Raw genomic sequence first — 12,734 nt, 5'->3', positions numbered from 1 at the left:
TGCCCCACTCGAACTGCTTATTTTATCTATGACGTGGAAAGAGTCGACCATTGCAGGAAACTCCATACCGCGTAGCTCGTTTTGCCAAGTACCGTTCACTTTTTCGCTCCTGGCTTTGATTCCCTCTTCCAAGCTGTAATTCTGTGTGCGGGAATAGAAATTTATAAACGCATTGAAAAGTCGTTTATTGTAAGAGAGAATGGCTAACAAATATGTGTTAGCCAGCGAACAGAGGGAGTTACTTGCTGATTTAGAGCAAGATGTACGTATCTACAAACGGTTTATTGCTTAAATAACTGCTAATGTCATATTCATACAGATCGACCTATCTCCAGAGAAATTTACGGAGAAGTTCACAAATCCTTTATGTCAACACGTTCGGACAACACGGAATGAGTGTATGGTTTAATCTCAATGCTCTCTTGCGCCAACTTCATCTCTAACCTTGCAAGGTATATCCACGGAAAAGCCGCTTGATGTCTTAGAATTTGGAATCTCTGAAATAGAGAGACTGCAAAAGCTCATTCATCACAAAATTCAAAAACACACAAACGCTTCGAAAGCTGTGCAGAATGAGTATACAGAGAAATCACAGGAAATGAAGAACCAATTCAACAAGGTCGACGGTATCTTCCATTCCCTAGATTCTACTGTTTCTGGGATGAAGGCAGATTTGGTCGGCGTTGGCCATGAACTTGAGCATTTTGAAAATCACAGAAAACGTATTCTGACATCCTCTTCTTTATTCCAATGTTATCTCGAGTTTCGTGAAGGAACTTCTCCAACTCTGAAGGGCTATTTCAGCTCTAACAAACACGACCAAATGCTTTTGTGTGCACAGAGAACGAGACAGCTGCTCAGCTTCGCCGGTGAAGTTGATTTGCCTGGAGCTGAGGAAACACGAAAAAATATAGAACGTTTCTCAGAGTTTTTGGAAACCAGTTTTCTTAAATTATTTAATAACGAGTATCGAAAACCGAATTGGAAAGGAATGGCCTCCTTTGCATCTATTCTTCACGAATTCAATGGTGGCTCCTCTGTTATCCGAGAATATGTGAATCAGCATGAATTCTTCATCAACACTGAAAAAATGAGTTTTGATAAACAAATGGAAGATGACCCATTGTGGAATAAGCTCGCTAATCCAGAATTGCCTGTCGAGAAAGAATGTCCAATGCTTGACTCGATGTTTGATGAAATGTGTCAAGTTATCCGCACGGACAGCGCCGTTATTCGACGTGTATTCCCTAATCCGGAACCTGTTATGCAAACATTTTTGCAACGAATTTTTGGACAGTCTATTCAATTACGATTCGAACAATTGTTCGACCACGCTGACAGCGTGTCAGACTTGACTTGTCTCAGATTTCTCCAACTCTTTGTTGTTGCAATTAATAAATTCATTTCCGAAGTGAAGAATATTCTTCGTCAACGAAGTTTCGATGTTTCTGAGACATCTCCTCTTGTCACGATGCTGCAACAAAACAGAGACGATTTATTGGTTCCCTACCTAACTGTTGATAAATTTATCCGGCATGAACGCTATTCCTTGAAAACCCTAATGTCTGTCCTACTGTTCAAGTTTGATACCATACACACAAGAAAAGAAGCCTTGGACGGCTCTACAATTGACAGATTGTTCAAACAATTTCACGCTTCAAAGGCAAATGGGTTGAGCAGAGCTCATTCCACCGAGCGTTACCATTCCTTGTTGAAACTAGCCGGATTCGATAGAGATCCATTAAATATGGAAACGGATACAAATGGCCAAATTACTTTCTCCGAGAACAATGGATCCTTGGAACTTTCTAAAGCCGAAGTTATACTTCGTTGGCACTCAGAATCTCTTAGTCGGGCTGTTCTATTCTTTTCTTCGGATGATCTTTCGTCGGCCACAATTAGTATTGTTTCATTCCTTCTTCAAACTCTTGATAGCAATTATACAAAGCGGTATTTCGAAACACTTAAGAAAACTCTAAAACGACAGGAATACAGTCAAAAACTTAGCTTGGACTATTTGTCAAATTTTAGAGAAGCAAACCATATCACTACTCTGCTTTCAGCATACATAACAAATGTTGTACTACCAATGTCTCATGCGTCCTTGACTTGCCGCAGAGAAATTACCTCTCTTTTACTAAAAACTCTCAAATCAATTGAAAAAGACATCAATGTTTGTCTTAACCTGACGGTGAATGCTACATGCCAGTGCATTCGAACTATGCTCTCACCTTACTATGAAACACCTTACATGGTGCAGGAAAGATTTGCTGATCGTATTGACACTTACCGAATTGAGTTACCAGAAATGATCGTTTCTTATATTCATTATATCTACAGTACTGTGAACATGTTTTTGAAAGACGCCAATTACTTGCTTGAATTCAGAAGGGAACTCTGCTCCGCTATTATGGCAATGCTTGATAAGTTTTTCTTGCGTCCACCGGTCAATCAAACTGGTGCAATTGTTTTACAGAGGTACGCATACTAATCATTTCTGTTTATTAACCAATTTAAGGGACCTCAATGCTATAAATATGGAGTTAAAGCAATGGGGTGTGCCACATGTTATCTCAACTATGAACAAAATAATGAGTCTTTCGAGTATCTTAATTGTTGAGTAAGTTTGGAGTCCTATTTTTCATTTTATTAACCAAATCAGCGCGGATCTGCTTTCTGCTACAATAGGTGAATTGAGAGCAGCGATGAACTCTGATTTCGTTATGCACGATATGATAAAGCTTCGCTCCGATTATAACAAGCTTAAAGTATATGATCTTCTTCCACAAATTCGAAATGGCAAAAAACCATCCGCACCTTAGACAGGGTATGACAACAATATAATCACTTAATTTATTTAGAGGAATGGATTGAGACGTCCGCAAATTTACATCATCGTTTGTTTACTTAATGATGCTATTAAGCGGGGATAAGTTTGTTTACATTAAGCTGTAAACAATCAATATTTTCCTATAAATAGGAGAATTCTGTGAATTTCTGTTAACTAAAACCAATTTCAAAAGCGTTTTCATTTATACATTTTTTGTTTCGCAAACACCGTTAAACAAGAAAGGCAATACCCGACTTTTTAACAACACTTTTATACTCACATTCATACGCATAAGCATACGCATATAAGAGTTACACAAACAAGGTCAGGGTTAGAAACATCTGCTAAGATGCTCGACTTTGATTTATTTACCCTTGGTATTTTTGCTGAGGAAGAACAAGCCGTGTCTAATCCATGGAAAGACATCGCTTCTTCGATTAGAAGTCAAGCCATTATAAACGTGTCTTCGCTATTCACTAAGAGTTTCTCATCCAATGAATCGCAATGCTGCAATTGTCAAAAGCAAGGTAATCTTCCTTCTGGCGAAACCGTCGAGAAGCCCAAAAACCGCAAGCATAAAAAGAAAGAATCTCTTAAAGCAGTTTTACCTAAGAGATATTCTGTCGCCGCAAGATTTTCTGCCGGAGCGGCAAGTTTCGTTCTTCTCGAGAAGAAGAAATCGAGCAAAAAGTCCAAGCCCGATTGTAACTCTACAAGTATTTTTGAAAGTATACTTACGAGGCTTTTCACGACTGGACAGACACCATTGCAACCAAATTACGTTATGGTCCCGTCCTTAAATTTCTTGAATCCTGGAGTTCCTCAGAGTGGATATTTTTTTAATCGATCACTTGTACCAGAGACTACGAGCATGACCACAGGGAGTCAAAGTCCATCGTCTCCAAAGGCTGGACTTGTTTCAGCAAGCCCTGATAAATCAACCAGAGTCTTATTCCGACAGTTAAAGCGTGCTTTACTTTCAAGTGACGCTAAAAGGCCACGACCGAAATGTTTGAAAAGAGATATATCTCATAAGAAAGAAAACAGTAACGATAACACGGTTAAACTTATCATCGGCGATGTGTCAAGATTACCTTCGCAAACGGTATCCGCAGAATCGGTGATGGAGACGGAGACGAAACCTGCTGAAGAACCTGTGGACAAAGAACGAGCTGTAAAGCTAGCGGCAATTAAGCAAAGAGTTGCCCGCCTGCGAGAGGAAGTCCACAAAGATGATGCTGAAATTGCTGCACACCCAAGAAAGAGGATTTCGGAACCAAGGAGTGTTGTGAAATCATCTACTCACCAATCAAATATAGTGGAATCTACATTGAAAGAAATGGACAAGCACTCAGCTGGTGAATATAAAAGGGATTTAACCACACAGGAAGTCGTTAACATTGGTGAGAAGAGAAATGCATTATTCGTGCAACTAAAACAGACTATAAATTCTAGGAAAAACGAAACTGATACCTCTTCAACTGCACCCATTCCTGTCAACGAGCTGAAGACAACCTTAAAGCCGGTATCAAAACCGGTGGAAACCGAACTAAATTCGAAATCTAATACTAAGAAACCGACCCGAAACACAGGCTTTGGAGTGGCTTTAAAGCGAGTTGAAACAAATATAACCAAGGCACCTGAAGTTTCCGAATCTCAAACGCTAATTGATGTCATTGCTGAACGCAAAGAGCAAGCGAAGCAGGAACGCATTGCTCGCCTTAAAGCTAGGGTCGCAGAAATGCACTCAAGGGTGACAGGCGAAATCGGCTCACTGAACAAGGGTAAAGAAGAACGAAAAGAAGCCCGAAGAGCGGCCGCTGCTGAGGAGGAGGAAATTAAGAAGTCACTAAAAAATGGTCAAGTGAAAACGGACAAAACAATATCATCCAACGAATCATCATCGGATAATGCCCGTATGGATAAAACAAATGTTAATGAGGAGAACGATACAAAGCTTGACAATCAGGTTAAAGCTCTTGCCAATGATGTCAATGACTACATCAAAAGTTTAGATGTTGACACTAAAAACCACTGAATATTGCGGCAGCAAAAATAAGGGTAATTGCATAAATCATGTGTTAGTAGGTTAATTAATTAATAAAATAATTAAAAATCAAATGACTATGAAATGTATACTCATATAACGAACGCTTGTGTTTATAAATTAAGTACCTTCTCTTCGTATCACAATTAAAAAAAGCCGAGTTTTTATTCAGAATACACTACAAGATAAAAGTCACGAGAGTCACGGAATGCTTAATTGCTTTTATCTCCAGTTCTCCTAAAGTTCGTCATTTACATCGTCATCATTCTCATTTTCTTGGCTTTGAGTCTTCCGGCATGTTTCTTCCATAAGAGCGTCGTAATCAAAGTGATGATAGTCACGGAAATCACCGAGCTTAATGTCGGTAACCCAAGCTTGGAGCGTTGAGTCCACTGGTTTCAAAGCATATTGACTATGTTTCCAGTCAAACATAACTGTGTCCACGTTGGGTTCAGATGTAAGTGAAGAAAGAAGTTTTTGTACGCTAGTATACGACTTATCCAAGGGAACAGACATGAATCCAGGCACGTTCAGACGAATGAATTTGTTGAAATAATCGTCGGCATCGTGTTTCTCTCTGTCGAAGAATCCCACCAGGCAGCGGTTCTTTTTGCAAACAAATTGCAAGTAGTTCAAAGGACACACATTCTTCGTGTTTGTGTCAACAAAATCACGAATGCTCAAGAAATCATTAGGGCCCTCATATGGAATATACGATTCGGTAGCAGGGTTGTAGAATAATAAGGTAGAGTTGCTTTTAGATGAAGCTGTAATATCAGGGAAATGACTCAAGGGGAGTTTGTCAGACAAACGGGCTTGTGCGAACTGAACACTTGGGAAGTAATTAGATAGAGACTTGTACATCATAGAGGCCTTGGGTTTCTCGGAAACGAGAATGACAGAGTACAGGTAATCCTTGCTCGAAATAAAGTCGTCCAGTTGTTCGACACTAGTAATTCGACGAATGCGATGAGGAAGATTCTTTGCAACAAACTTTTTCAAAGAAGCAAAGTCCCGAGCACCATTGTAACTATGGATACGAGGCTCAATGTTCATCAAGCTCTGATCAAATCGGTCGGCAAAAGTGACCATCTTCACCGTAGGAAATCCAGTGACTTCAAAACGAGAACACAGTTGTTTATTACTTTCTTCATTACAGTCCACGGCGACTACAGGAATAATGCTTTTCAATCTGGTTGCAAGCTTCTCATAAGTAGGGGCAAATTTTTGACAATAACCACACCATGGTGCATAGAATAGAACAAGCGTTGCCGGTGATGTTGCGATTGACTTTTCAAAAGTCTTGTCGTTCAATTGAATGACCGGGCTCGATGAAGAAAAAAGGGCGAGAGCTGGTATTACCAAGGCCAGCCAAAAAACCGAGGAAAAGATTCTCATATTTTTGTGATTTTGTCTGAAAATAATTATTGCTAGTGAAATCTGTAGCAGTTTGTCGTGTACAGCCGATTTATCTTACAACTTTGAGAACAAATGCTTTTGAGAATTTTAAAATAAAGAAACGGAATTTAAGAGAATAAGAAAGAGCGGGAAATAAAGAAGCCGAAGTAACAATAGAGTAGAGTCCTATTTTTTTGTTAAAACAGCAGTTATAAATATGTTGGTGAGGGTGATGATGGAATGGTCGTGAACGCGTACCGCAAACCTTAAAATGGGATGCGACAATTCGAGTATCCATCTCCCCTCCACCGCTTTTTGCAGCTAATTTCTGTATTTTTGTAGTTACACATTTTTTTTTCATGGATTTACTTGATGTACCCGATGAATTAAGCAAATTACGTCCGTTTGTTCAACGATGGAGCGAAATACACGAATTTGAACCCGCCATAGGATACTGGTGTAAGAGCACAATTATTCTATTACAGTAAATAAAACTCTGACATGGAATTCAAGGTCTTTATTGGTCTCTTTCACTAGTGCTTAAGAACTCTTCTGGATTGTCGGATGAATGTAGACCTTACATACTTCATTTGATGGAAACGTGCGAAAGTGTATGGTCCTGTTGCCTGTCAATGACAGGTCCTGTTCGTTTACAGATCCACGAAAGCTAACAGATTCTGTTTACGATTAGTTACGAGCTGAACTTGATGAGAATGAAAATGTCAAAAATGACGATAGCGCTTCTGCGTATGTAAAAGCTTTTGCTCTTCAAACGCTTGTACGTGCTGAACGAAACACCAAAGCCGGAAAACCAGACGTCTCAATATACCTTGCAGCAAAGGACTTCATTTCCTTAAATGAAGTCTGGGGCCCTCTTGATGAACAGGTGTGTATTATGCAATCTGGAAATGAGACATACTAACGATACGGCAGCTTCAAAAGTCGTTAAAACTGTGCAAAGTGCGGATACTGCAGTTAGTCAAAGGAAAAACAGCTGCAGTGAGGGATGACACAGATAATGTTAAAGCCTTACAACCCACTGAGCACAAGGATGCATCCGTTCAACTTAATGAGGAAGATACCCAAAGATCGACGACAAATGGAGCACCCCATTTCAATACATCGCGCCCATCATCGGAAAGGGACAGGATAAGTCCAACTGCGGATCTGCCTGAAGCGGGTGAAAAACCCGCCAACTTGGAATCTTCACATCAGCCTAGTGAAACAACATCATCTTCACCAATTCATTCCGTTCCTGCTGCAGTATCACATCCTGTCGCTCACGTTGCATCGACCACACCTACGAATACGGAGAATACTCGTCATAAAGTGAGTTTGGCCATGACTGAGCGTATAGATCAAGCTCGTCGTCATTCCAAATTCGCGTACAGCGCTCTCGACTACGACGATATTGAAACTGCTATATCGCACCTTCGCTCGGCGCTTTCTCTCCTTGAGGAGCAACAACCTGACACCAATTGAAGCAGACGGCAACCATGCTGAACAAATATCACTTCCACAGCCATCGCGTGTAGCGGCTGAGTCGATACATACTCGATTCTCGCTTATGTTTTCACCGATTCAGTTACCAATTTTCCCTCAAACAAATTCGCCTTATGCAAGCCTTTTAGCCAAACCATACCCCGCGTTCTCTGGTGCCCATGTGCTCCTCTTTTCTTCTAATAGTGCGCCGCTTCTCCGCGTTTCAGTGTGAGCCTTCTCACAAATACGTCGGCCAGACTTTGTTAATCCCCCGCCCTTCTCATTGAGCCGCAACGCATACCAGCAATCCGCAGCAAACCAGTTCGTCAGCTTGGACTTCCCCTCTGTTCCATACGATTATACTCGGTATACTCCACCCTTGTTGTCTTCACCCCTGTCACTTCCCTAACACCCGCGTCAGGACTCCGCACATCCTAAACATGTTGCAACCGATCCCCGCTTTCCTTCAACGGTCCGTGATGCTTTCGTGACATAATGTCGCTACTGTACACAGTTAAAAGGGCACTGGGCGGACGCTCTGTTCATCAGTATTCGACTTTTACAATTTACGCCTTTTGAGTTACAGTAAAGACTCAATCCTTTTAACTTTTCATTCTTTTGAAGCGTGCATCAATCTTCACACTTCAATTCATTTTATTCATCACAGAGTGTCTATTGCTACTAATTGACCTTTTGTGATTAGTTTTTATCGAGACAACAATTTGGTAAAAACTCAATTTTGAAAACCCATTTTTACGGTTTTTCTTATTTTCTCTCTCTCTCTCTCTTTCCTTTTTTCCTTATTTCAACCTCTCCCTAATTATCAATGGCACCTCTTACTTCTGAAGTTGACCAATCCTTGGACGAGGAAGCGCTTGTTACGAAGCAACACCTTGAGCGTGTGTACACTTCCATTCAAAAGTATGTTCAGGGCCCCGGTGTGTTTGAGCGTGCATACACGTATGTCCGCCATTGGGCCACTGAGAGCGCAATGATTATCGCAGATGAACGGGTTTGGGAAATTGGCGCCAACAAGGTCAAGCAATCCCTCGTCAAGCACGGTCTCAGAGTCACCGATGTGACATTCGGAGGTGAAGCCAGTGAGGCTGAATTGGAACGTATTTGCACGCTTGCTGAAAGCGGCACCGAGCTGATCATCGGTGTTGGCGGAGGTAAGACTATGGATACCGCTAAGTATGTTGCCAACAAATTGCACCTTCCCTGTGTCATCGCCCCCTCAACCGCTTCTTCCGACGCTGCTACCTCATCTCTTTCTGTCATCTACACTCCCGATGGACAATTCCAACGGTATTCGTACTATCCTTTGAACCCGAATATGGTCATGGTTGACACCAAGGTGATTGTTCAGGCTCCTGTTCGTTTCCTTATTAGCGGTGTTGGTGATGCTTTGGCTACCTGGATTGAAGCTGAAAGTGTCATCAATTCCCATGCAACCTCGGCTGCCGGTGGCACTCCAACCATTGTGGCCGCATACATCGGTCGCGCATGTATGGACTCTCTGCGGAAGTATGCTGTACAGGGCATTCTCTCGAACATCCGTCACGCATGTACTGATGCGTTTGAGGCTACTGTAGAGGCAAACACCCTTTTATCTGGTCTGGGCTTTGAAAACGCTGGTTTGGCTGCCGCTCACGCAGTGCATAACGGTCTTACCGTTCTTGGTGGCCCCATCCATCAATTGATGCACGGCGAAAAGGTTGCTTACGGTACTCTTGTTCAACTTGTGCTGGAGAACCGGACACTGGAGGAATACTTCGACATTGTTTCCTTTATGGCCGAATGCCATCTTCCCATTACGCTTGAGGAGCTTGGACTTGAAGACATCTCTGACGAAGACTTGTTAAAGGTCGGCGAAGCCGCGTTGAAACCTGACGAGACTATTCACAACATGTCGAAGAAGTTCTCGCCTGGCGACATTGCCGACGCAATTCGCGCCGCTGACGCCTATTCTAAGAAATGGCGCCAAGTGAACAATTGGACCGAAAAGTTCATTGTTCCTCCTTCCCGTCACCATGCTCACGTCCAGGACATCCATCCCTAAGCGCCGCTTCACAGTCATTAATGGCGCTGCATGCGTGGTACACTGGCAATGATGCCCTACTTTCGATCTTTTAACTAAGCTGATGACTAATGGTCCTGTCTTTTAACGAGCATTTAAATTTGGAATCGTCAAATCTTTTTGTAGTTTGAAACTTTTAGTTTCATCTGTCTTGACTGAATAATGAATGGAAATGAATTCTCACATCTAACACGAACAAGTTGAACAGTGCATTGTAGAAGATGTAGTTGGATAGAATTCATCGTGTTACACACGATTCCATGCTGTAGTATGGGCATTCTGGTGCTTCCTTGCTTTCTTTCGTATCTCACCTTACGTATTTGTTTACAACGCGTTACGCGTGTTAATTAAGTTCGCACTAAGTCTGTGATTTGCCGATCGCAGTGAGTTTCGCTTGTTCGGCAATGAAAAGTACCGACACATCTTCCGTCACTGCACCGTACTGTATAGCTGGGATTTTTCTGCCAAAAACACCAAAGCATTACACTGTGAACTTGTTTGAAGAAAACATATTTCATATTCCATTTGTGCGTCTTCTTCTGTCTATTTTTTTTCGGTTGAAATTCCTTTTTTTTTAAGGACTTTAGCGGCATATTTAGTGTTGACTTTACAAGGGTTAAATAGTTTAACAAAACAACATCTTGTTCGTGCTCTTCGTTGCCAATTCTGTTTCTGTAACAGTCTCTCGTCTCTAAAGGCACTCTTCTAATCCCTTCTGCTTATTGTTTTAGTAAGGTTGCGCAATACCTGACACTTTGTGCCTTCATTATAACGTTATCGTGAACTGGTTATACTACACTTTGCATACACTGTCCAAAAACAATTGGTGTCCTCTGTGATTTCAGCCTCTCTTACGATTGTAACTTTACAACTACAGCGGGATTCTTCAATTTTGCTGCTTACTATTGTGTTTTAAACAATACAATTGACGGTGAAACCCGATTCTTGATACGTAATTCTTCCTTTACATCGAATTTATCGCCATGATTTCTGCAATTCCCGCTTCAGAAAATGAACGAAACGAATACTCGAAGACGAAAGAGTTTCCCGGAACTCATGAAGTGAATAAACTGAAAGGAACCAAGAAACAGCGCCGTTTTTACCGTTCATTGCAACTTACCCCGACACCCACAATTCTTGATCGGGAACACAGCCGAAGCAATGTTGACTTCAGTGGTTTTTTCGTACTTTTCTGGGTCGGCGTAGCCGTTATTATTATAATCAGTGCGCTCGACAATGTTGAGCAAACGGGCAGAGTATTTGGAGGCTCTGTATTTCAGTTTTTCCGTACCAACCTGCTTGATCTTGTATTAGCCGACTTGACAATGGTCTCTACTTACTTTTTTTCTTACCCATTTCAAAAATTGTTGGCCGCAGGTGTTATTCAATGGTATCAAACAGGTGCAGTGCTTTTTTACACTGCACTAGGCATCTTTCTCCTGTCTGCCATGGCTCGTTGCTTGCTCAGCGACTGGCCATGGACGCATCGCGCCTTCTTCATCCTGCACAGCGTGATGATGTTGATGAAGCTCGTCTCTTACAATATATGTAATGGTTGGTATTCACATCTTTACCAAGTGAATATCACTCTAAAACAAAAGGAGTCGCTTTCTCCCGCGGAGGAAGAACAACTCAAGCAGGCTGAATTCGAGCTTCTGGAGCACGGCGTTCGCTATCCCTTCAATCTCACCTTCAAGAACGCTGTAGAGTTTCTATTCATGCCCACTTTATGTTATCAATTGTATTACCCCCGCACCTCGCGTGTCCGTGTTTGGTATTTGTTGGAACGTGCAGCGGCCACGTTCGGCTGTATCTTTCTGCTTACGTTAATCTCAGAGAACTACATTGTACCTATCCTTCGCAAGGCAATTGTACAGTTGCATCAGGCACGCGAATCCAGTTTCCTCTCCTTATACCTTTCTTTCAGCAAAACTGTTACGTATCTCATGTTTCCATTTACGATTTCTTTCCTCCTTGGTAAGTGCAAAAAGGTTCCTAGTCTTTGTTCTTTCGACTAACTATCATCAGTATTTTATGTCATATTCGACGGTGTTTGTAATTTTGCTGCCGAACTTACTCGTTTCGCTGATAGAAACTTTTATGATGGTAAGTATTTATTAGTAAACTAACCAGTATTGTTTTCTAACCTCGCGATTCTTTCTAGATTGGTGGAACTCTTATACTTGGGATCAGTTTGCTCGCACGTGGAACAAACCTGTACATTATTTTCTGCTCCGACATGTGTATCTTCCTGTAGCAAGCATAACATCAAAGTTGAATGCTACCGTTATAACTTTTTTCTTATCTTCGATTCTCCATGAGACCATTATGTTTTGCATCACAAAGAAGATTCGCGGTTACCAACTCTTCTTTCAAATGACTCAGATTCCGTATATAATGATTCAACGGAACTCCTTTTTCCGTCAACGCGTCATTGGAAACGTTGCGTTCTGGATCTCCATGATCATAGGAATCTCTTTAATTGCAGCGCTGTATATTTTGTGCTAGTACTCTGCTCTATCACCCAGGACAAATGTGCCTCAGCACCTTCTGGATATATTATTCACAGCAGAAATTTCTAGGATTCCAGGTGGGAATGGTTTTTCAACTATGCCATTCTTGTTTGGAATTTCACAAGTAATTGTGTCTTTTGGATCTATGTATTCTATTAACAAATTTCATGTATCTTTTCTCCTTTCTACTCATCCTTAGACTACATCCACGTGAAGTACATTGCTGACAAACGAGCACCGTTGTTTTGTATTCCCTAAATACGCCTATTTACTAAGTGGCTACATTCCACGAATAAAGTTATCTGATATCGATTCTATATCTTAAACCCCTACAGAGGTCACAAACGCCTGACTATATCCAGCCTATTGTTCCTTCCGCTGTAT

The 12,734-nt window shown here is 41.5% G+C and overlaps 6 protein-coding genes across 6 annotated transcripts; 5 read left to right on the top strand and 1 right to left on the bottom strand.

The window, feature by feature from the left end:
• Window positions 1–53: 53 nt before the first annotated feature.
• Window positions 54–2,893, top strand: SJAG_04044 (exocyst complex subunit Sec10). Its single transcript, XM_002175129.2, has 5 exons — window positions 54–262; window positions 320–398; window positions 453–2,478; window positions 2,519–2,620; window positions 2,663–2,893. Exons 1-5 carry the CDS (start codon window positions 200–202, stop codon window positions 2,820–2,822), a joined length of 2,430 nt encoding a protein of 809 aa, XP_002175165.1. The 5' UTR covers window positions 54–199; the 3' UTR covers window positions 2,823–2,893.
• On the top strand, window positions 2,828–5,002 carry SJAG_04045 (hypothetical protein). The gene has a single exon (XM_002175130.2). It carries the CDS (start codon window positions 3,180–3,182, stop codon window positions 4,866–4,868), a length of 1,689 nt encoding a protein of 562 aa, XP_002175166.1. The 5' UTR covers window positions 2,828–3,179; the 3' UTR covers window positions 4,869–5,002.
• SJAG_04046 (thioredoxin family protein) lies at window positions 4,905–6,595 on the bottom strand. The gene has a single exon (XM_002175131.2). The coding sequence runs from the start codon at window positions 6,273–6,275 to the stop codon at window positions 5,115–5,117; it is 1,161 nt and encodes a 386-aa protein (XP_002175167.1). The 5' UTR covers window positions 6,276–6,595; the 3' UTR covers window positions 4,905–5,114.
• On the top strand, window positions 6,519–8,306 carry SJAG_04047 (endosomal sorting protein). The gene is made up of 4 exons (XM_002175132.2): window positions 6,519–6,734; window positions 6,789–6,886; window positions 6,967–7,161; window positions 7,209–8,306. Exons 1-4 carry the CDS (start codon window positions 6,635–6,637, stop codon window positions 7,755–7,757), a joined length of 942 nt encoding a protein of 313 aa, XP_002175168.1. The 5' UTR covers window positions 6,519–6,634; the 3' UTR covers window positions 7,758–8,306.
• Window positions 8,240–10,147, top strand: SJAG_04048 (glycerol dehydrogenase Gld1). Its single transcript, XM_002175133.2, has one exon. The coding sequence runs from the start codon at window positions 8,584–8,586 to the stop codon at window positions 9,817–9,819; it is 1,236 nt and encodes a 411-aa protein (XP_002175169.1). The 5' UTR covers window positions 8,240–8,583; the 3' UTR covers window positions 9,820–10,147.
• Window positions 10,089–12,538, top strand: SJAG_04049 (acyl-coA-sterol acyltransferase). The gene is made up of 3 exons (XM_002175134.2): window positions 10,089–11,814; window positions 11,866–11,943; window positions 12,002–12,538. Exons 1-3 carry the CDS (start codon window positions 10,821–10,823, stop codon window positions 12,343–12,345), a joined length of 1,416 nt encoding a protein of 471 aa, XP_002175170.1. The 5' UTR covers window positions 10,089–10,820; the 3' UTR covers window positions 12,346–12,538.
• Window positions 12,539–12,734: the final 196 nt, after the last annotated feature.

Source organism: Schizosaccharomyces japonicus, assembly GCF_000149845.2.
Source record: "Schizosaccharomyces japonicus yFS275 unplaced genomic scaffold supercont5.2, whole genome shotgun sequence".
In the NCBI taxonomy this organism is placed as follows: Eukaryota; Fungi; Ascomycota; class Schizosaccharomycetes; order Schizosaccharomycetales; family Schizosaccharomycetaceae; genus Schizosaccharomyces; species Schizosaccharomyces japonicus.
This window is presented reverse-complemented; position numbering and strand designations above follow the sequence as displayed.

Excerpts from the sequence above, each read along its gene's own strand:
- SJAG_04049 (XM_002175134.2), top strand. The coding sequence starts at position 10,821 with ATGATTTCTGCAATTCCCGCTTCAGAAAATGAACGAAACGAATACTCG. Across the intron at positions 11,815-11,865 it reads TACGATTTCTTTCCTCCTTG|TATTTTATGTCATATTCGAC; the intron begins GTAAGTGCAAAA and ends AACTATCATCAG. Across the intron at positions 11,944-12,001 it reads TGATAGAAACTTTTATGATG|ATTGGTGGAACTCTTATACT; the intron begins GTAAGTATTTAT and ends GATTCTTTCTAG.
- SJAG_04048 (XM_002175133.2), top strand. The coding sequence starts at position 8,584 with ATGGCACCTCTTACTTCTGAAGTTGACCAATCCTTGGACGAGGAAGCG.
- SJAG_04044 (XM_002175129.2), top strand. The coding sequence starts at position 200 with ATGGCTAACAAATATGTGTTAGCCAGCGAACAGAGGGAGTTACTTGCT. Across the intron at positions 399-452 it reads TCGGACAACACGGAATGAGT|GTATATCCACGGAAAAGCCG; the intron begins GTATGGTTTAAT and ends TAACCTTGCAAG. Across the intron at positions 2,479-2,518 it reads GGTGCAATTGTTTTACAGAG|GGACCTCAATGCTATAAATA; the intron begins GTACGCATACTA and ends AACCAATTTAAG.
- SJAG_04046 (XM_002175131.2), bottom strand. The coding sequence starts at position 6,275 with ATGAGAATCTTTTCCTCGGTTTTTTGGCTGGCCTTGGTAATACCAGCT.
- SJAG_04045 (XM_002175130.2), top strand. The coding sequence starts at position 3,180 with ATGCTCGACTTTGATTTATTTACCCTTGGTATTTTTGCTGAGGAAGAA.
- SJAG_04047 (XM_002175132.2), top strand. The coding sequence starts at position 6,635 with ATGGATTTACTTGATGTACCCGATGAATTAAGCAAATTACGTCCGTTT. Across the intron at positions 6,887-6,966 it reads TGATGGAAACGTGCGAAAGT|TTACGAGCTGAACTTGATGA; the intron begins GTATGGTCCTGT and ends GTTTACGATTAG. Across the intron at positions 7,162-7,208 it reads GGGGCCCTCTTGATGAACAG|CTTCAAAAGTCGTTAAAACT; the intron begins GTGTGTATTATG and ends ACGATACGGCAG.